The sequence below is a fragment of the Dendrobates tinctorius genome, unplaced genomic scaffold (assembly GCF_039654945.1).
Source record: "Dendrobates tinctorius isolate UK_male_01 unplaced genomic scaffold, ASM3965494v1 ptg000122l, whole genome shotgun sequence".
Lineage (NCBI taxonomy): Eukaryota > Metazoa > Chordata > Amphibia > Anura > Dendrobatidae > Dendrobates > Dendrobates tinctorius.
This window is the reverse complement of record NW_027361790.1, coordinates 4,950,170-4,971,873: the sequence shown is the minus strand read 5'-3', so window position 1 is coordinate 4,971,873 and position 21,704 is coordinate 4,950,170. Positions and strand designations below refer to the sequence as shown.

General features: G+C 47.1%; 1 protein-coding gene across 3 annotated transcripts in view; it reads left to right on the top strand.

Annotated features, from left to right (window-relative positions):
- Positions 1 to 21,704, top strand: part of USP15 (ubiquitin specific peptidase 15) — a 135,488-nt gene that overhangs the window by 20,751 nt on the left and 93,033 nt on the right. The window contains exons 2-3 of one of the 3 annotated variants that reach the window (XM_073541517.1): positions 7,254 to 7,381; positions 7,989 to 8,131. The exons of 1 other annotated variant lie outside the window; for it this stretch is intronic. In XM_073541517.1, coding sequence (XP_073397618.1) covers positions 7,254 to 7,381; positions 7,989 to 8,131 — 271 coding nt within the window. The remainder of the gene's footprint in view (positions 1 to 7,253; positions 7,382 to 7,988; positions 8,132 to 21,704) is intronic. One more of the 3 variants, XM_073541518.1, reaches the window with a different exon arrangement.

The window sequence follows — 21,704 nt, the reverse complement described above, 5'->3', positions numbered from 1 at the left end:
AGTCACAGATAAAGGGGAAAGTCCCAAGAGATACAATGCAGAGGTCAGTTTCTGTGATGAGGGGGGCAGCAGCCTTCCTGGCGGATGCATCAGTAGACTCAACCAGACTGGCAGCCAGAACAGCCGCCCTCTCAAATGCCGCAAGATGCGCCTTATGGCTGAAATGCTGGCCGGGAGACTTACAGACAGAGACCAAATTGTGTGCAATCCCGTGTGAGGGGGAATTTTTATATGGACCAACATAGATGACATCCTGGAATAGGCAGGGGACAAGAAAAAATCTTTCCCCGGGTTCCCCAGTCAGGCATACAAACGGCCTTTTCGGAACAGAAGGTTCATGCGACGGAAGCCCCCAAGAGGGAACAAAGAAGGATGGGAGGATAGGAGAAATAAAAATAAGGGCTTTATGTTTAACAAGCCCCCCGACAACAAAAAGCCACAATGAAGGTACTCCCCCAGGTCGGGGGAAGACTATCCTGCTTTCTCCAGGCCTGGGAAAAAATATCCGCAAGTTCTTGGATACTGGACATAGTAAAGGAAGGCCTGAGGCTAAAATTCATTTCCCAACCAAACGACTCCTTCGTGATAACCCCTCAAAGGACATCACAAGAGCAGCTGGCCCTACAACAGGAAATAGCGATCCTAAGGGAGAAAAACGTATTGCAAGAAGTCCCCTACCAAGACAGGGGCAAAGGCTTCTACTCCCCTCTTTTCTTTCGCAAGAAGCCAGACGGTTCGTACAGGGTGATTATAAATCTCAAAAAAGCTGAACAAATTTCTAGAAGTTCAGCACTTCAAAATGGAGACGATAAAATCCTGTATAAAAATGCTTCCCCCAGCTTGCTTCATGGCCGTATTAGACTTGAGGGACGCATATTATCATGTGCCTATTCACAGGGATCACAGGAAATACCTCAGAGTAGCGGTGACGATTCAGGGGGGGGTTAAAACATTTTCAGTTCAGAGCCCTCCCCTTCGGCCTAGCCATTGCTCCAAGGGTATTTACGAAGACTATGGCAGAGGTAATGGCCCACATAAGAGAGCAAAACGTTCTGATAGTCCCGTACCTGAACGATCTATTAATAATAGGGGTCACCTTTCACCATTGCACACAGCAGTTCTGGACCTGGCCATGAAGTCACTACGGAGCCTAGGGTGGATGCTGAACTTGCCCAAGTCCAGACTCGTACCAAGTCAGGTGCAAGAGTATTTGGGGATGACACTGGACTCAATCGAGCAGAAATGTTACCTTCCAAAGGCAAAGGTTCAAAAAAATGACACAAATGGCATCTCAAATGATAGCTTCCCCGAACACCACCCTGAGGAAAGCCATGTCACTGTTGGGGTCTATGACAAGCCTGCATGCCAGCCGTCCAATGGGCCCAGAGCCATACCCGGGGCTTGCAGTGGGAAATATTAGATGCAGACTTTTCCCTACACGGAAATTTAGACACGCAGTTAAACATCTCGCCAGAAACAAGGCATTCCTTAACGTGGTGGACAGCTCCAGCCAGCCTAGCCAAGGGGGTTGCTTTAGCATTGCCTGAAACAAAGATCCTAACTACGGACGCAAGTCCTTGGGGGTGGGGCGCACATCTAGGCAACCAGGTGGCACAGGGGTCCTGGGATCAGGGAAGAGAGTCCGCTTCCTCCAATATGAAAGAGCTGCTGGCAGTGAAACTAGCCCTCGTTTATTTTCTAGATTCACTACGTTCCCATCACATAAGGGTCTTCTCGGACAACCAGGTAGTAGTGGTAGCATACCTAAACCACCAGGGGGGTACCAGGTCTCGACCACTGATGGAGGTAACAAAGTCCATCTTCCACCTGGCAGAACACAATCTAGAATCCCTGACAGCCCTTCACATAAAAGGTTCAGAAAATCGAACGGCAGACTTTTTAAGCAGGACACGTCTAAAACAGGGGGAGTGGGAACTAAGCTGGTTAGTCTTCAACCAGATCGTGAAACTCTGGGGTCAACCAGAGAGAAACTTATTTGCGAACAGTCAGAACCGGAAGCTGGAGACCTTCTGCTCAATCGATCCCCGGGGGGTCCCAGAAGCCCTAGACGCCTTCATGATACCCTGGGCTTATCATCTGGCCTACGCCTTCCCCCCAATATCTCTCATTCCCTTAGTACTGAGGAAAATACGGGAGGACAAGGCAACAGTAGTGGTAATAGCGCCCTTCTGGCCACGGAGAATTTGGTTCTCCTGGCTGAGAAGAATGTCCGTGACAGACCCCTGGGTTCTACCAGAAAATCCAGGCCTGTTATGCCAGGGTCCAGTTTATCACCCACACATAAAAAACCTACACTTGACAGCTTGGCTTTTGAGAGGGAGCTCCTAAGCATCAGGGGCTTCTCATCAAACTTGGTAACCACGCTACTACAGAGTAGAAAGCCAGTAACCACCAAAGCATATGGCAAAGTGTGGAAGAAATTCATATCAGTGTCAGGTTCCGACCCAACGGGCGAAATCCCTGTAGATAAAATTCTGGAATTCCTACAAAGGGGGTTGGAGAAGGGGTTAGCTACCAGCACCTTAAAAGTACAGGTGGCGGCCTTGGGAGCAAAAAATATATGGGTTAAGAGATTCATTAGAGCCTCAAGTAGATCTAGACCGATCCCTCTACACACCACCCCACCCTGGGATCTAAACCTAGTGCTAAATGCTCTAACCAAATCTCCCTTCGAACCCCTAACGGAAATTCCCTTAAAAATTTTGTCACTTAAGACCTCATTCTAGTGGCCTTAACTTCTGCCCGCCGCGTTAGTGATATACAAGCTTTGTCGGCCCACTCATCCTTCACGCAAATCCTGGATGATAGGGTAATTCTTAGAACTGATCCAGCGTATCTCCCCAAAGTGTCTTCACACTTTCATAGGACTCAGGAAATCTCCCTACCCTCTTTCTGTCCCGATCCCAAAAACAAAACAGAAGAGATATTACACACTTTAGATGTAAAAAGATGCCTGGTCCAATATTTGACAACCGCGAGGGAATTTAGGAAGGATAGGGCTCTGTTTGTCTGTTTTCAGGGTCCTCGGAAGGGGCAGAAGGCATCGAAGTCCACACTGGCGAGGTGGATAAGAGAAGCCATCACCTTATCCTACTCCTCCTGCGGGGCGGCCATCCCAGAGGACGTAAGGGCCCATTCAACCAGGGCAGTGGCATCATCCTGGGCAGAGAAAGCCTGCGCTTCAATAGATCAGATATGTAGAGCTGCCACTTGGTCTTCCCCCTCTACATTTTTCAAACATTACCGTCTAGACTTGACCTCCTCTTCAGATCTCACCTTTGGGAAAAGGGTTCTGGAGGCGGTGGTCCCTCCCTAGATGTACAATCTTTGTAATTCTCTCCGTGGTGCCATCATGGGGGAAAGAGAAAATCGTAGTTACTTACCGATAACGGTATTTCTCTGATCCCATGACGGCACCCGTACATCCCCTCCCTTTCACACACACAGGTGTGCACATAAGAGTGAGTTAGTGTTACTACTTAGCCACGCGGTGCCTTTGTTAAGCTTAATTTGATTAATGTTGGATTTTTTTTTATAACAGTTTGAGTTGCAGCTGAGAGTTCTGTGTAATGCTCTGTAAAGCAGCTGATGTGGGAGAGAGGTACCGCCTTTTTCATCTGTAGGTTTCCTGTCCCTGAGGGCAGATCCCTCTCTCTCCGTGGTGCCGTCATGGGATCAGAGAAATACCGTTATCGGTAAGTAACTACGATTTTTTTCACTCTTTGTTTCAGTGCAGCCATTTGGTAAATTCAAAAAAGTTCATTTTTTTTTCATTAATGTACACTCTGCACCCCATCTTGACTGAAAAAAACAGAAATGTAGAAATTTTTGCAAAATTATTAAAAAGTTCTGAAGTGTTCAGCAGTGGGTTCGGATCTAAATCCCATTGAACACCTGTGGAGAGAACTTAAAATTGCTGTTGGGAGAAGGCACCCTCCAAGTATGAGACCTGGAGCAGTTTCCTAAGAAGACTGGTCCAAAATTCCAGTTGAGAGGTGTAAAAAGCTTGTTGCTGGTTACAGGAAGCAGTTATTTATTCCAAAAGGCGTGCCACCAAATATTAAGTAAAGGGAGTCAACAATTTTGTCCTGCCCATTTTTAGGGTTTTCTGTCAAATTCTGTCCTGTTTGCCTTCATTTCGTGTTATTCCAATACGCACAAAGGAAATAAACGTATATAAAAAAATGTGTATTTGCAATACTTTTCTGGGTGAAATACTTCATTTTCTGGAACCATTTCAAGTGTGCCAACACTTTCGGCCATGACTGTATATAATGTACATAATGGAAACTTAGATTCATTTTAACCCCTTAATGACCAGAGCTATATATATATATATTTTTTTCCTTTTTTGCATTTTTTATTTTTTGCTCCATTTCTTCCCAGAGCCATAACAATTTTTTTTTTTTTTTTTTTTTTTTTTAGGTCAAAATTTTTTGTTTTGGGTCATTACGAGTTCATAGACCCCAAACGTGTAGGTTCTCTTTTATCTAAATGGTAAAGAAAAATTCCAAAGTTTGCTAAAAAATAAAAATTTGAGCCATTTTTCGTGACCTCGGGTAGGGTGAGGGCTTATTTTTTGTGTGCTGAGCTGACGTTTTTAATTATACCATTTTGGTGCATATATGTTCTTGTCATTGCATTTTAATGCAATGTCGCGGCGACAATAAACCGTAATTCTGACGTTTTGAGGGTTTTTTTTTTCCCTACGCCGTTTAGCTATCGGGTTAATCCTTTTTTTTATTGATAGATCGGGTGATTCTGAACACGGCGATAACAAATGTGTACATTTGATTTTTTTTATTGTTTTATTTTGAATGGGGCAAAAGGGAGGTGATGTCATCTTTTATATTCTATTATTTTTATGTTTTTAAAAACATTTTTTTTTTCTTTTGGCATGCGTCAATAGTTTTCATAGGAGACTAGAAGCTGCCCTAACCCAATTGGCTCTGCTACATACTGGCGGTGATCAGATCACCTGTATGTAGCAGAATTACTTGCTATGAGTGCCGACCACCGGGCGAAGCTCATAGTAAGCTGGCATTGACAACCATAGAGGTCAGCAGGAGACCTCTGGTTGTCATGCCAACCCATATTTGACCCGCGATCACGTGACATGATTCCTTGAGATCTGCAATCCAATGTTTTGTTCCAGATAAATATACATATTTAATGTGTAAATGAGCTGTTAAGATCTATGGGCCGGACACTGATCTCCCTGAGAATCTGCCTCCAGAGATTATTTTAAATGAAAGGAGATATTACCAGTGTGAGACATGTAATGAGTGACAGTCTGCTCTCTACGTTTCTCACACTGGTAACATCCCTTTTCATATAAAATAAGCCGTGGAAGCAGATACTCGGGGAGATCTGTGTCCGACCCATAGAGCTTAACAGCTCATTTGCAGGTAAGAAAAACTTGACTTTCTCTGGAATAAGACATCGGATCGCAGAGATCAAGGTATAATTTTATTCAGCTTTCTATGACCTGTATGCCCACATAATCGGTTTAGGAGGGGTGATTCTGCTGACAGATTCTTACATTTGCATAAAGGGAGCATAAGATGTTAGGAAAGGTGTTAAGGCAAAGCCTGAGGATGGCAAATACTGTGTGATCTTCTAGTGGTTTTTATGTAATCTTAGCTTATGCTTTTATATAATAGAAAAATTGGGTAGTTAGTTGAAAGGGCTCTCAGCATGCAGTTGAGTATAGAAATACTGACCTGCTCCTGACCCCATTAATATTAGCTTCTGTAACAGTGGAGAATACCTTTTTAAATAAAGGATGAAATCCTACCCTTTGTCTGTCTATAGAATATGAAGGTGCCGAGTAGTCCTTCAGAGTGTCCCACCTGGTGATTCACCTGTTATCCTGTGTGCCAGTCCACTCTCAGTGAAGCCTATACTGAGCTGTTTTATTCCGCTTGCCTTACAATACCTTTTGACATTTTACAGACCTCTGGAACTGGTTAGATGTGTACCTATAGCTTATTCTTAATGGACTGAAAATACTGCTGATTAATTTCACATTGTATTTTATAGGTGCAGGACTCCGATTTTGTGATACATACCTCCGAATCCTAGTTTCTTTAAGTTGTTGAATAACTTGCAAAACTAACACCTTCAGTATGTTCTATCCATTTTCATAATTAACTACTGTCATGGTAATATTTGTGTTATACAGTAGTTTCTGCATCTTTTGCAGAGACTAAGGGCCCCATCACACATAGCGATCTCGCTATCGAGATCGCTGCTGAGTCACAAGTTTTGCCGGTATCGCTGTTGGAAAGCCCTGGACATTTTTTTGGTCGCTGGTCTCCCGCTGGCCAGCACGCATCGCTGCGTGTGACAGGCGGGAGACCAGCGATCAGCTGGTAACTAAGGTAAACGCAGGGTTTCTAAGCACTGCGCTGTGCTTAGAAACCCTCTGTGTACCTTAGTGACCAGCGTGCTGATGCAGGGAGCTGGTAACTAAGGTACACATCGGGTTTCTAAGTGACGCATGTCCCTTAGAAACCCGATGTGTACCCTAGTTACCAGCTCCCTGCATCAGCGCGCTGGTAAATAAGTACACAGCGACGCTGGGTGTCGTTGGTGCTGATCGCTGGTGAAGCGGTCTGTTTGACCGCTCACCAGCGATCATGTAGCGACTCACCAGCGATCCTGACACGTTGATATCGTTGTCGGGATCGCTGGTGAGTCGCGATGTGTGACGGGGCCCTTAGGGAAGGGGGCTGGCTTAGCTTATGAACTGAGCCAGACAGCCAGCTCACTGACATCAGACCAAAAGGCAGTATTCAGGATTAAAGTACATTAGAATGATGGCTCAGAGATTAGCACTGCAGCCTTGCAACACTGGGGTCGTGGGCTCAAATCCCACCAAGGACAACATCTGCAGGGAGTTTGTATGTTCTCCCCGTGTTTTCATGGGTTTCCTCCGGGTTCTCCGGTTTCCTCCCACATTCCAAAGACATACTGATAGGGAATTTAGATTGTGAGCACCATCGGGGACAGTGATGATGATGTCTGTAAGGCGCTGTGGAATTATTGGTGCTATATAAATGAATAAAATAAATTTAAAAAAATAGTAAGTTTTATTGCTTTCACATTTTGACATTTCTAGAGAACTTTTTATCTTGTCAAGTGGTTTCTTTTCAATGTTCTGTTTCGCTGTAGCCCATCTGATTCGTATTTGCTCCAACATTTATTTTTGTAATCTTTTATTATTTTAGGTACTTGATTGATAGTCGCTGGTTCAAGCAGTGGAAGAAATATGTGGGGTTTGACAGCTGGGACAAGTACCAGATGGGAGATCAGAATGTGTATCCAGGTCCTATTGATAATTCTGGACTCCTTAAAGGTCATTCCCTATTTCTGAATATATGAGACAATACCTAGCCGTATACATATTATATATGTGTTTATTTTCATATTTATTAGAATGTTACACCATATGTTTGCTATATTGGTACTGCTCATTGGCTACTTTGCAAAGTATACTGCAAAAAAAAGGCCAGAGTAGCATTGTCATTGACTTCCATTGACATCGGGGTGGGGGCTGACATACGATTGAATAGTTTTTTTTGTTTGTTTGTTTTTTTTCCTGTTTATTTAACAGAATAGAAATGCACAGCAGGATTCACTTTTCCAGAAGTCTACCGTATTTTTTTTCACAATGGAAGCTAATGGCAATAGCATGCTACTGTATAGGTGTCTCTGCGATCTTTTGCAAAATACTTTTTTTTTTAATGAAAATATACTTAAACGGTCTCCCACAAACAGTGGTCTTGTATCCCTAAGCAGTCTTCATCCCATAACGTGCAGTATGGGCTTCTGTCGTGATATAAATTGATGTAATACATGAAGGTGTCGGCTTGTCAGTGTGTGTGTGTGTGTGTGTGTGTGTGCGTGTTTGCATATATCTATATCTGTTACCGGTTTGGTTTCTCATAGTTAAATACTGACAGTCTCTTTCACAGACACTGATACGCAGTCTCTCAAGGAGCATCTTATTGATGAACTTGATTACATTCTGTTGCCTACCGAGGGCTGGAACAAGCTTGTCAGCTGGTACACCGTTATGGAGAATCAGGAACCCATAGCTCGCAAGGTGTAGTATTTCATTTCTGTCCTATATTCTATCACATGGCACCAGATTGTAAATCCAAGCTATGCTAGTATGCCGGGCTGTGAAGGGCCAACGTTGATCTAGAACTTCTACCGGCAGGTCACCCTTAATCTTTCACAGTCTTTGTTGCCAAGTGCTGCTCTAATTTTCTTTTAGCCACATTTCCAACACTTTCTGCAGCTCGGCCTTAGCAGTTTTTTCTATTCTGACGTGTTAACTTTTGTCTGTATCCTTCATTATGAAACCCAATTACTTCTCCGTTGCAATTGTCCCTGTTCTGATTGCCTGGGTTACATGAAAATTTAGTAGTATCCCCATAGGAATGTATTGATTGGCACACAATGTAGGTTTCAGGGAAACTTTTACTAATTGTTACAGCTACGTTCTCATGTAAGATACTGACTAGCAAATCAGTTGTGCTCCAAGACAAAAGTATGGGCAGCACACTTTGCATTTAAGGCCCTTTTACATTTAGCAATGCACCAGCGATCCGACCCGGTCAGGATCGCTGGTGCATCGCTAAATGATCGCTAGTGAGCTTTCACACAGAAAGATCTCACAGCGATGCAGCAGCGACGCAGCGCACGATACTCACCTTTCACACACAGCGATGAAGACGTCCTCCCGCCCGCGTCGCTCGTCTCACACAGCAGGAAGCTGACGACGAGAAATGGAGCCGCCCGATCTCGCGCGATCAGCGATAACCAACGGCGGAGCCGGTCGGAGGTAAGTATCACACATAGCGATATCGCTATGTGTAAAACCCCCTTTAGAGTAGCACGCTTCTGTCATCCTAGAGGGCATTTTGTTCACGCTGGCAGGAAACATCCACTTAAAAAATAGAATCCTCCTTGGGAGATGGAAAATTGAAGAAAAACAAACACTTTTTAAAAATTCCATTGAAAGAGTGTCAGCTAAAAAGGAAAGTCAAAAGGCGAATGGTAAAGAGGAGTCTTTGTAACCAACATGCATTTCCCTTTCTTTGCTCTTAGATCAGGGTATATCCATCTTTAGGTTAGATATGTATGTAAGATTTTTTTTCAATAAGGTTTTGCGTTCATTTTGTAATAATCCACTCTCTCCATCTGCCGCTCATCTTTTTTTTTTTTTTTTTTTTTCGCCTCCTCCTTTGGCCTTTCATAACTTACTAATTCTACACATGAGAATGTGGAAAATTCTGGACCTGGTCTTCTCCCAGCTCTGCTCAGTGTATGGCTTTACTAATTCCCCTTTCCTGCTCGGTGACCACAACTTTCTTTCTGTGTTAAGAACTGTCTCATCTCACAGGACACCCACACTTAGCGTTCATACAGAAAATTAAAGGTGCCATCAATATCAAGCAGCTTATGAACAATCTACAGTCATCTTTAGCTCCAATCTCTTCCCTCTCCTGTCCAGACTCAGCATGGTCACATTATAATAATACATTTCAGAGCACCTTGCATGTAGCAGCACCTGCTATACACAAAACGGTCCAACTCAGACAAAGGCAACCCTGGCACACGCTGCAAACACATTATCCAGCATTGCTCAAGGTGTGCCTATCGTCAGTGGAGAAAATTACTTTCAGCACAAGACTTCATCCACTATAAGTTGTAAGCGTTCCACTAGGCAAGGCGGAATTCCAAGAGTGAACCTCTGGATCGTGGCACTGAGGGGCCCCTGGGCAAGCCACCAGGTGGAACCGACCCCTATACAGGGACCGTTAGGAGCAGGCCCAAGGGTTCCAAGAGCAGCCGGTACCAAGAGGGGCGGCTCGGATGGACTGGAGCGAGAGTGAGTACCTGGTACCACGAGCACGGGAACAGGCGTGGAGCTCGGGTGGAGAGGCTGGAGCAGGACAGCAGGAACCAGGCATGGCAGGCAGGCCCAGAGTAGGACTGCAAGAATCCTGGCATGCGGGACCGGAGTTGGACTACAGGAATCTGGCACGGACGGGCTGGACCGGAGTAAGACTGTAGGACGGAGCAAGGCACAGGCAGATGGGACCGGAGTAGGATAGCCGGAATCAGGCATGGACAGGCAGGACCAGAGTAGGACTGCAGGACGGAATAGGACACAGGCAGACGGGACCGGAGTAGGATAGCGGGAATCAGGCACAGACAGGCAGGACTGGAGTAGGACTGCAGGATGGAATAGGACACAGGCACAGGCAGACTGCAAGAAAGCACAGACAATGAGAGAACCGGCACAGTGCAAGGAGCAGAGGCACGGGGGCCTAACATGAGGTCGCAGAACGACGATCAGGCGCCTCCGTTACAGGAAGGCGGCCTGAAATATCCTGGAAGCAGCCCCCATTGGTCCGGCGGTGCTTCCGGGTCAGGGCACCGCCGGAGAATAGAGAAGGGAGAAGGACGCGGCCTGCGACGTCCTTGCATGCTTTGCGCACCGGACCGGACACCAGACGCCGCGGCTGAGGGAAGGAGCCAGGCTGCGGCGCGGGATCGGCCGGGTGAGTACAGCGGGGAGCAACGGGGGCCGTGACATAAGTTCATTCTCAAAACTTATAAGTCTGCTCTCCATCTGGCCAAACAAGTCTGTTTAATCACCCTTATTACAGCACTAGCTGACAATCCAAAACGACTTTTAAACTTTTCACTTCCTCCTGGGCCCTAAAGTTCAACCCTTGGTATGCAAATTAGTGGGGTATATTAACAACTCTAGAGATATTTTGAGAATTTTTTTCTAAAAACAAAACCTGGTCTAGGAACTATACCTGTTTTGTGTTATGATGTCATTTCGTTATGTACATGTATCCCCCATGATGTAGCTATGCGGTCATTGCATTTTCATCTTGAAAATTCTAGCCATTATTCACAAGATTTGATTCAATTTATTTTACAGGTGCCGTATTTTTTATTGACTCATAACTTTTTTTCATTTGATGGAAGTTTCTACTTACAAAGAGCTGGCGTAGCCATGGGAGCTAAATACTCCCTGTCATTGGCCAATCTTGTGATGGCATTTTGGAATTTAGAGTACATATATTCCACACATAACCCGTATCTTCAGGTTTTGATCTGGTATGGCAGATACATGGATGATATCCTCATCATATGGGGGATCGATGTGTCTGCAATACCGGACTTTAAGGTATGAGGAAGATATGGAGTTAGAATTTCAAAATCTTGAGAAAAAATTGAGAAAACGCAATCTACAATCTGGATACTTGATTTCCAAATGGCCTTAATAGACGCCACAAAATAACGTTTCATTATTGAAGTTCAATTGGTTTTATGTGTTTGTATTCATTTTGATATATTATATTTATTTTCAGTACTTATGTATATGTTTTTTCGGTACAATGTGTGATTTCACTCATCTAATGTGTCACTAGTTAATTTTTCAGGACCTTGTCAATATTCATCTGACATCAGGGAATTTTTTTGATTGGTCCATTAGTACTATAAGGATTTCCTGTTTCTGCATGAGGTTTAGCTTTGATAAAGATCTATATATAGATCAAAACGCGTCGCTGTACACCTCTGTTTACACCCTTTTAGAGGTTATCAGGAGTTTTTGTCATTGTTTATTTTTATGGATTAATAACGATTTGTGATTTTAATGAGCTGGAATGCCAATTTTCCATTTTTCTGATGTTTACCACGCTCTGTCAAGACGAAGTTCCATTCACCAGTGTGGTTGTTAGTGAGCTGGCTGTGGCTTTCAGCCAATTCTTTCCTATTACCGTATATACTCGTGTGTAAGATGAGATTTTCAGCCCATTTTTTTGGGCTGAAAGTCCCCCTCTCGGCTTATACACAAGTCATATACCTGGGGGGTTGGTGGGGGAGGGAGAGCGGGGGTGTCACAGATCATAACCCCCCCCCCCGGCGCGGTCTCTGCAGCCCCCCCTGCTTCTCCACGGTCTCCCTTCCTGCCTTCAGCGGTCACATGGTACTGCTCATTAAACTCATGAATATGCGCATATTCATGAGTGTAATGAGCGGTACCACATGACCGCTGAAGGCAGGAAGTGAGACCGTGGAGAAGCAGGGGGGCATAGTCTATGGATATGGGGGCATAGTCTATGGATCAGCATATGGGGGCATATTCTATGGGGCAGCATATGGGGGCATATTCTATGGAGCAGCATATGGGGGCATATTCTATGGGGCAGCATATGGTGGCATATTCTATGGAGCAGCATATGGCGGCATATTCTATGGAGCAGCATATGGCGGCATATTCTATGGAGCAGCATATGGGGGCATAGTCTATGGAGCAGCATATGGGGGCATAGTCTATGGAGCAGCATACGGGGGCAACATATGGGGGCATATTCTGTGGAGCAACATATGGGGGCATATTCTGTGGAGCAGCATATGGGGGCATATTCTATTGGGGCAGCATATGGGGGCATATTCTATTGGGGCAGCATATGGGGGCATATTCTATTGGGGCAGCATATGGGGGCATAGTCTATTGGGGCAGCATATGGGGGCATAGTCTATTGGGGCAGCATATGGGGGCATAGTCTATGGAGCAGCATATGGGGGCATAGTCTATGGAGCAGCATATGGGGACATATTCTCTGGATCAGCATATGGGGGCATATTCTATGGGGCAGCATATGGGGGCATAGTCTATGGGTAAGCATATGGGGGTATATATTCTATGGAGCAGCATATGGGTGCATATTCTATGGAGCAGCATATGGGGCAGCATATGGGGGCATAATCTATGGAGCATCTTATGGGGGGCATATTCTACGAAGCATCTTATGGGGGCATAATCTATGGAACACTATATGGGGCATATTATTCTATGGAGCATCTTTGTGCAGCATTATATGGGGTGTATTTTGTATGGAGCATCTTATGGGGCCCTTCATGAACTGTATGGAGCATTATATGGGGCTCCTGATTCAATATGGATCTTCAAAAACATTTAACCTACTGATGTCTCAATTTTACTTTTATTGGTATCTATTTTTATTTTTGAAATTTACCAGTAGCTGCTGCATTTTCCACCCTAGGCTTATACGCGAGTCAATACGTTAACCCAGTTTTTTTGTGGCAAAATTAGGGAGGTCGGCTTATACACAAGTATATATGGTACTAAAGTTCAGACCACTGTCACCAACCTCAGCACTGATAATCTGTCCCCTTATTTCCTAGAAATAATCAACCATATCCTTCCGGTCATTTTTGCACAATCCGCTCAGAACTTGCGTCCCTTTCCCCCCACACCTCAAACTCACTTTCCACCTGTTACAAGAAAAGAAATTACCAAGGCTCTCTCTTCCCCTCCAACCTGTGCCACTGACCCTATACCCTGCCCACCTAACTAAAATTTTTAACCTCTCTTTCTTCTGGTGTCTTTCTCTCTTCATTGAAACATGACGGAATTATCCCTTTGCTAAAAAAAAAAAAATCTAAACCGAAACTACGCTGCTAACTACAGTTTTGTCTCTAATCATCTCTTCATCTTTAAACTGCTGCAATGCTTTTCCACTATTTTAATCCTCTATCTCTGTTAACTCCCTTTGTGACCCCTTACAATCTGGTTTCTGCTGTTTACACTCTACAGAAACTGCCCTTACTACAGTTTCTAACAATCTACTTACAACTAAATGTAATAGCCATTACCCCCGGGTGATTCTCCTGGATCTCTCGACAGCATTTGATCACTAGCTCCTCCTTACTATGTTCCACACTATCGGCCTCTAGTCCACTGTTCTCTACTTTTTCTCTTCCTACTAGTGATGAGCGAGTATACTCATTGCTTGGGTTTTGGCGTGCTCAGAGATTTGGTTTTCGTTGTCTAATCTGCATGATTTTCGACTTGTAGACAGGCTGAATACATGTGGGAATTCCCTAACAAACAGGCATTCCACACATGTATTCAAGCTGTCTAGCAGTCGCAAATCATGCAGCTGAGACTACGAAAACTAAATCTCCAAGCACGCCTAAATACTCGGAGGACACCGGAGCAGGCTCGGAAAAACCCGAGCAACGAGTATACTCGCTCATCACTACTTCCTACCTTTCTGATTGCTCCTTCGCTGTATCTTTTTGCTAGCTATTCTTCCCCTTACTGTTGATGTTCCACTTCCTCAGGGTTTAGTGCTTTTATGCACTCACACTGATTACAAGCAAACAGGTCACAGGTGAGGATGTTATCTTTAGTAGCCATTCAAACCCATTTGTGTTAACTTATGTGCTTGTTATCAGGCCAAAATCACCAGGGTTTGTAAACTTTTGATCGGGGTCATTTGGATGTTTTGGGTTGTCATTATGATTTAAAAAGAGAAAGCACAGTAGTTTGACAATAAATGGCTTCACCCAACCACTAACCATGAGTGGAGAAAAGTTTTGATGTGATCATTCATATTCTCTGGAAAAAAAGGCCAAGAAAGCAAAAATTCTGCCAGGGTATGTATACTTTTGAGCACAACTGTATAGAGGAGGAGGGGCCTAAGACTAAGGCCTGAGGAACCGCAACAGTAAGGGGAAGAAGAGCTAGCAAAAAAGATAAAGTGAAGGAGCAATCAGAAAGGTAGGAAAGGAAAAAGTAGAGAACAGTGCACTTGAGTCTCCCTCTAACCAAACTTTTTCCTTTCCAATCCCTCTTGAATGCGCTAGCAAGGGTGGTATTTCTGTCCAGCCATTACACCAATGCCTCCACCTTGTGCCAGTCGTTACACTGGTTGCTCATTCTCTACAGAATACAGTACAAACTTGTCTGTCTTGCCCACAAAGCTCTCTACAGTTCTGCACCACGCTATGTCTTCTCCCTCATCTCTGTCTATCAACCTACCTATACTCTTCATTCTGCAACTGATCTTAGACTAACATACTCAATAATTCTCTCGTGCTGCACCAGTTTTTTTGAATGCACTGTCCAGACAATATGGCTAATACCTAGCCACCAAGTTTTTAAGCACATTCCTTTAGACCAGTCTATTACCTCACTTCACTAATTTAACTCTTACCTGTTCCCTCTTTTTAAATTTTCCTTAGAATCTGGTCTCTCCTATAAATCGGTCTCCACATCCTCCATGAAAACAGTAACGGTACTTAGACATATACTGACTGATGACCTGATCATGCAGCTTAATATGAAAACCCCTTTACTCTGTCGCCTAATTGGGGGACACAGAACCTTGGGTGTTATGCTGCTGTCCACTAGGAGGCGACACTATGCATAATCTGAAAAAGATTAACTTTGGCTCCTCCTCTGCAGTATACACCCCTGGACGGCATCAGCCTTCTCCAGTTTTTGCTTAGTGTCGCAAGGAGGCACACCTTTTTTCTTCCATTTTTTTTCCTTTTTTTCACGGAAATACAGATGAAGAAAAGTGGGTCTCCAGCGAGACTCCCGGCATGGCTCCCTCCTCGGTCCCCTATTAGGGGTACCCGGTTGAGGTCGAGGTGGTTTTTTCCCCATGTCGCTCCCTCCCCAGTCCCTCGGGTCCTGGTTCGAGGTCGAGACCCCCCTCCTTCCCCAACCCCTTTAAGGGGTCTGGGTTGAGGTTGAGGCGAGGATGAAGACCCCCTGACGGTGACAGACGCACCCTCCCTAATCCCCCGCAGGGGGTATTAGGTTGAGACGCTTCAGGTAGGGTCGGAGATCAGGCAGCATTCTGCAGCTTCCAGGGACCCCAGGCCGGCTGAGGCATCCTGTGGGGGCCGGGGGAGGGTGCGGACTGGATGGCACAGCAGAAACAGGGCTTTTGCTGCGTCCCTGTCTCTGCAGCAGCAGCGGCTCCATAGCCCTTCAGGGGCCCCCCATACAAAAACCGCTACCCCTGCTACCCCCACCGCTATCCAGTCGACCGTTCTGGGGGGGTCTGGTACAAATCCGCCCCCCCCCCCGGACTACCGCGCCGCTCTGGAGCCCTCCTGGGCATCAGGCTTCAAATTTAGACCGCGGCTTCGGCCTAGCTGAAGCCGCCGCCTTTTCCCTGCCCCCCGGCCCGCCCCCCGGATGACCAAAATGACACACTGGAGTGTCATAGAAGGGGCGGATTGAGGCAGAAAGGGGGCGTTTTTACACAGCCAGCGCGCCCTTTTCAGCTCTCCGCCCCCTCCTCCCTCTCCTCAGAGCCCCGGTGGCCATTTTTTCTGGATGAGATCCAGGAGAGAAGCATCACAGCGGTCTCCGGGGGGCACAGAACTGGGATCTGTCGGCGCTGGACCTAGGGGCACACCGGTGGGGTAAGCTCACAGCTGGGTTTTCATTACTCAGCTGTGAATCTATACTTCCTATAAGGCTCTCTGTGGGTTCCCTCTGCGTAGCCACCCCTGTACGATCCCTTATAGCCAGCCTCTGTGCACTATGCCGGGCTCATGGAAGAGAACCAGGCAGGAATGTTTCTATGCATTCTGCACAGCCTGCAAAGCCACGCTCCCTAGTGGCAGCACGTATCCGCACTGCCGGGACTGCATCCAGAACTCTGGGTCAGAACCCCAGGGAGTCCCTACTGACGCTTCAGTGTCACAGGCCACGCCGGAATGGGCAACTCAGATGTCTCAGTCTATGTCACAGTCCATAGACAACCTAACTGCTACATTGCTGCAAGCTCTGCAGAGTCGGGCCCCGGCTATGGACGGTACACAGCAAACGGACAGCTTGTCTCAGAAACATGCTGCTTCCGACTCTCACAGACGTAAGCGGACTCACAGGTCTCGATCACCTGAGTCGCACTATAGCACAAGGTCGTCCCCCTCTAGGGAGAGACAGCGTCATTCCAGGTCTCCTGGGCAGTCCCCTGCCACAGACAGACAGTGCAATTTACCACAGGGATCCCTCACCACAGAAGACCCCCGCCCCAGGTCGCCCTCCAGGGATCACCTTAGCGAGGCACAGGATTCGGAGGGCATCTGTGACTCCGACTCAGATAATGAAACGGTCAGGTCCGTGGTACCTTCTCCCCCTAGCAATACAGCGCTAGTTGAGGACATAATTTCTTCTATTCATCGGGTGCTAAAAATTCCAGAGTCGCCCCCGGAAGTCCCAAAACATAGGATTTGCTTCGAAAATGTTCAAAAACCACCTAAGGTCTTCCCTAATCACGATGAGTTTGAGAAAATACTTACCAAACAGTTTGCGCAGCCTGACAAAAAATTCGCTAATCGCAAATATCTGGAAGCGAAGTACCCCTTCCCACAGGAAGACACCAAACAATGGGCAGATCCACCTGAAGTGGACCCTCCGGTTTCTAGGCTAGCAGCGCAGACTTTACTCTCTCTGCCGGATAGCTCAACCCTCAGGGACGCAGCAGACCGGCAAGTAGAACGCATGGCTCGTTCTATTTTCGAAGCGGCAGGCGCCTCTCTGGGCCCTGCGTTTGCTTCAGTTTGGGCAGCCAAGGCCATCCTAGCTTGGGCCAAAAGACTACAGGAGGGTCTTCAGGCTTCAAATCCTGAGCTCTCGGACCAAGCGGTCCAGATGGCAGTGGTAGCAGACTACATGATTCATGCAGCCCTGGATTCCGCCAGAGGTGTAGCGGGAATAGCATCAAACGCCATCACGATCCGACGCATCCTCTGGCTGCGAGAATGGAAAGCGGATGCGGCCTCAAAGAAGTCCCTCACGCGACTTCCGTATTCTACTGGTAGACTTTTCGGCGAAAAGTTGGACACCATGATAGCCAATGCCACCGGGGGTAAGAGTACCTCTCTCCCTCAACTAAAACCGAAACGCACATTTAAACGAAGAAACCAGACGCGATTCCGATCCTTTCGGAATTCCTCGGGCTGGTCCGTTTCGCGCCCAGTGCAAAACCGCAACCGTTCTCCACGCAGAGACAACCCACGGACGCAGCAGCGACCGGACAGGGCTTGGCAGTCGAAAGCAGGCCAAGCGAAACCCAAGGGAGGAAAACCTCAGAACTTCACTTCATCATGACTCGAGACCTCCGGAAGACACCCCACCAGTAGGCGGCCGACTTTTACTCTTTCAGCAAGTCTGGCTGCCTATTACAGAAGACAGGTGGGTCAGGGAAATAGTGTCTTCCGGATACAAGATAGAGTTCACTTCCGTTCCACCGAACCGGTTCTTCCTTTCTGTTCTTCCAACACCACCAGAAAAGGCTCGTGTTTTCCACCAAGCGGTTTCCTCTCTCCTTCAATCAGGAGTTGTGGTGCCGGTTCCCGCGAACGAGAGATTCCGAGGATTCTACTCAAATTTGTTCATAGTCCCCAAGAAAGGAGGCGGCGTCCGACCCATACTGGACCTAAAACAGCTCAACAATTACGTACGGGTCCGTCATTTCCGCATGGAGTCCCTCCGGTCCATCATTGCATCCATGGAGCAGGGAGAATACCTCGCCTCCATAGACATACAGGATGCGTATCTCCACATACCAATTGCTCCCGCCCACCAAAGGTTTCTCAGGTTCGCGGTCAACCAAAACCACTACCAGTTTGTCGCCCTTCCGTTCGGACTCGCCACGGCTCCAAGAACGTTCACCAAAGTCATGGCGGCCACCATGGACGTCCTGCACTCAAGAGGCATTCTAGTCGTCCCGTACCTGGACGACCTCCTCGTCAAGTCTCCCACTTTCAAAGACTGCGAGGTCAGTGTCTCAATCACTCTAGACACTCTGAGTCGCCTGGGATGGCTAGTCAACCTACAGAAATCGTCAACCATCCCAACTCGGACTCTAACATTCCTGGGAATGGTATTGGACACCACCAGGGGCCTGGTGCTCCTTCCCAAGGACAAGACACTGGCCATCAGTCTGGGAGTTCGCACACTCCTTCGCAGTCCTCCTCGATCTCTCCGGTTTGCCATGAGAATCCTCGGCAGGATGGCAGCAGCAATAGAGGCAGTGCCATTTGCCCAGTTTCACCTCAGGGTCCTTCAACTAGCCATACTCAGATCTTGGGACAGGAACCCCTTCTCCCTCGACAGGGAGTTCAGGTTGACGTCATCAACCAGGAGGTCCCTGCATTGGTGGCTCAAACCAACTTCGCTTACACGAGGGAAGCCATTCCTCTCAGGACAATGGAAGATCCTGACTACCGATGCAAGCCTGACAGGCTGGGGGGCGGTGCACCTACATCACAGGGCACAGGGCAAGTAGTCACCGAGGGAAGTGACATTGCCCATCAATGTTCTGGAAATCAGGGCCATTCTCTTGGCACTGAGAGCCTTTCATCACTTGCTTGCAGCCTCGCACATACGGATACAGTCGGACAATGCCACGGCTGTGGCATACGTGAATCACCAAGGCGGGACCTGCAGCGCCCAGGCGATGAGAGAAGTGGCTCATATCCTCCGCTGGGCGGAAGACACAAGGTCGGTACTTTCTGCGGTACACATTCCGGGTGTAGAAAACTGGGAAGCCGACTTCCTCAGCAGGCAAGGAATGGACTCGGGGGAGTGGTCTCTCCATCCCGAGATTTTTTTACCAGATCTGTCAACGCTGGGGAACCCCGGATGTGGACCTAATGGCATCCCATCTCAATACCAAGGTTCCCAATTTCATGGCCAGGACACACGACCCGCGGTCGCTCGGAGCGGATGCCCTGGTCCAGGACTGGTCCCAGTTCCGACTCCTGTACATTTTTCCACCCCTCCCCCTAATCGCCAGGGTCGTGAGGAAGATCAAGCAAGAGGGAGTTCCGACCATCCTCATCGCGCCAGACTGGCCCAGACGTACTTGGTACGCCGACATCGTCCAACTTACGGCAGACACCCCCTGGCGTCTACCCGACCGCCACGACCTTCTGTCTCAAGGTCCGTTCTTCCACCAGAATTCAGGGGCCCTCAATTTGACGGCATGGCCCTTGAAACCTGGATTCTAACCCAGGCAGGTTTTTCACCGGCAGTCATTGCAACTATGATCAGGGCAAGGAAGCCTGCCTCCGCCAAGCTCTATTATCGTACCTGGAGAGCCTTCTTTTCTTGGTGCGAATCTCATGGACAAGTCCCACTCCCTTATTCCCTCCCGAAGGTACTAGGTTTTCTTCAATCGGGCCTAGATGCCAAGCTATCCTTAAGTTCGCTTAAGAGTCAGGTGTCGGCGCTTTCAGGCCTTTTTCAAAAGCGCATTGCTATTAAACCGCAAGTAAGGACTTTCATCCAGGGAGTTTCCCGATTGGTTCCTCCCTACAAACGTCCGATGGATACGTGGGACCTCAATCTGGTCCTGACAGCATTGCAAGCTCCACCCTTCGAACCTCTTAGAGGAGTTCCACTCTCCATTCTGTCTCAGAAAGTGGTTTTTCTAGTGGCTATCACCTCGTTACGCAGAGTGTCGGAATTGTCAGCACTTTCCTGCAGACGACCTTTCCTAGCCTTTCACCAGGACAAGGTGGTTCTCCGCACGGTACCATCCTTCCTTCCGAAGGTTGTGTCCAACTTTCACCTTAACGAAGAGATTTCACTGCCTTCCCTTTGCCCGGTTCCGGTCCATAGAGTGGAGAAGGCTCTGCATACGCTTGACCTAGTCAGAGCATTGCGGATTTACGTGTCCAGGACTGCACCTTTCCGGAAATCCGATTCCCTCTTCATTCTTCCGGAAGGTAGTCGCAAGGGGTTGCCGGCTTCCAAGGCTACCCTTGCCAGGTGGATCAAGTCCACCAAACATGAGGCCTACCGACTTAACAGTTCCCCTCTTCCGGCCGGTATCACGGCACACTCTACACGGGCAGTAGGGGCCTCCTGGGCCATTCGGCATCAGGCTTCGGCACAACAAGTGTGCAAGGCGGCCACTTGGACTAGCCTACACACGTTTACGAAACACTACAGTGTTCATACCCAGTCCTCAGCGGATGCGAGCCTGGGTAGACTGGTTCTGCAGGCGGCAGTACCCCAAGTCTAGGGGACTGTCAGCACAATATTCGTCCACTGCTTCCCACCCAGGGACTGCTTTGGGACGTCCCAAGGTTCTGTGTCCCCCAATTAGGCGACAGAGTAAAGGAGATTTTTGTGTACTCACCGTAAAATCTCTTTCTCTTAGCCTTTAATTGGGGGACACAGCTCCCACCCTGTTGCCCTTACGGGCCGTTGTTTCCTGTTGAGTTCTCATATTGTTTTTGAGCTCGTACATAGTAGCCTTCTTACAGGCATGGTTATGTTATTTGGTTACGTTCCTCCTTCTGCTTTGGCACAAAACTGGAGAAGGCTGACGCCGTCCAGGGGTGTATACTGCAGAGGAGGAGCCAAAGTTAATCTTTTTCTGATTATGCATAGTGTCGCCTCCTAGTGGACAGCAGCATAACACCCAAGGTTCTGTGTCCCCCAATTAAAGGCTAAGAGAAAGAGATTTTACGGTGAGTACACAAAAATCTCCTTTTTATTATAATGATGGCTGAAGCATACATGACAAGCAATCCTTCCCTCTTGAGTCCCCCTATTTCCTTATAGATTATAAGGTTGCCAGCATGGCCCTCACTCCTCCTGTTACTGGTGAAAGATGTGATATCTTTCTTGTCTGTACTTGTCTCCGCATAATTGTAAAGTGCTGCGGAATTTGGCGCTTTATAAATAAAATGTATTATTCTTTTGTTGGCAAATCTTTCAGATTTTACATGGCTTTAGATCTTTGCAGATTTGCCAGTGAGTTAGTGTACGATACTTGGCTGATCTAAAAGTATAC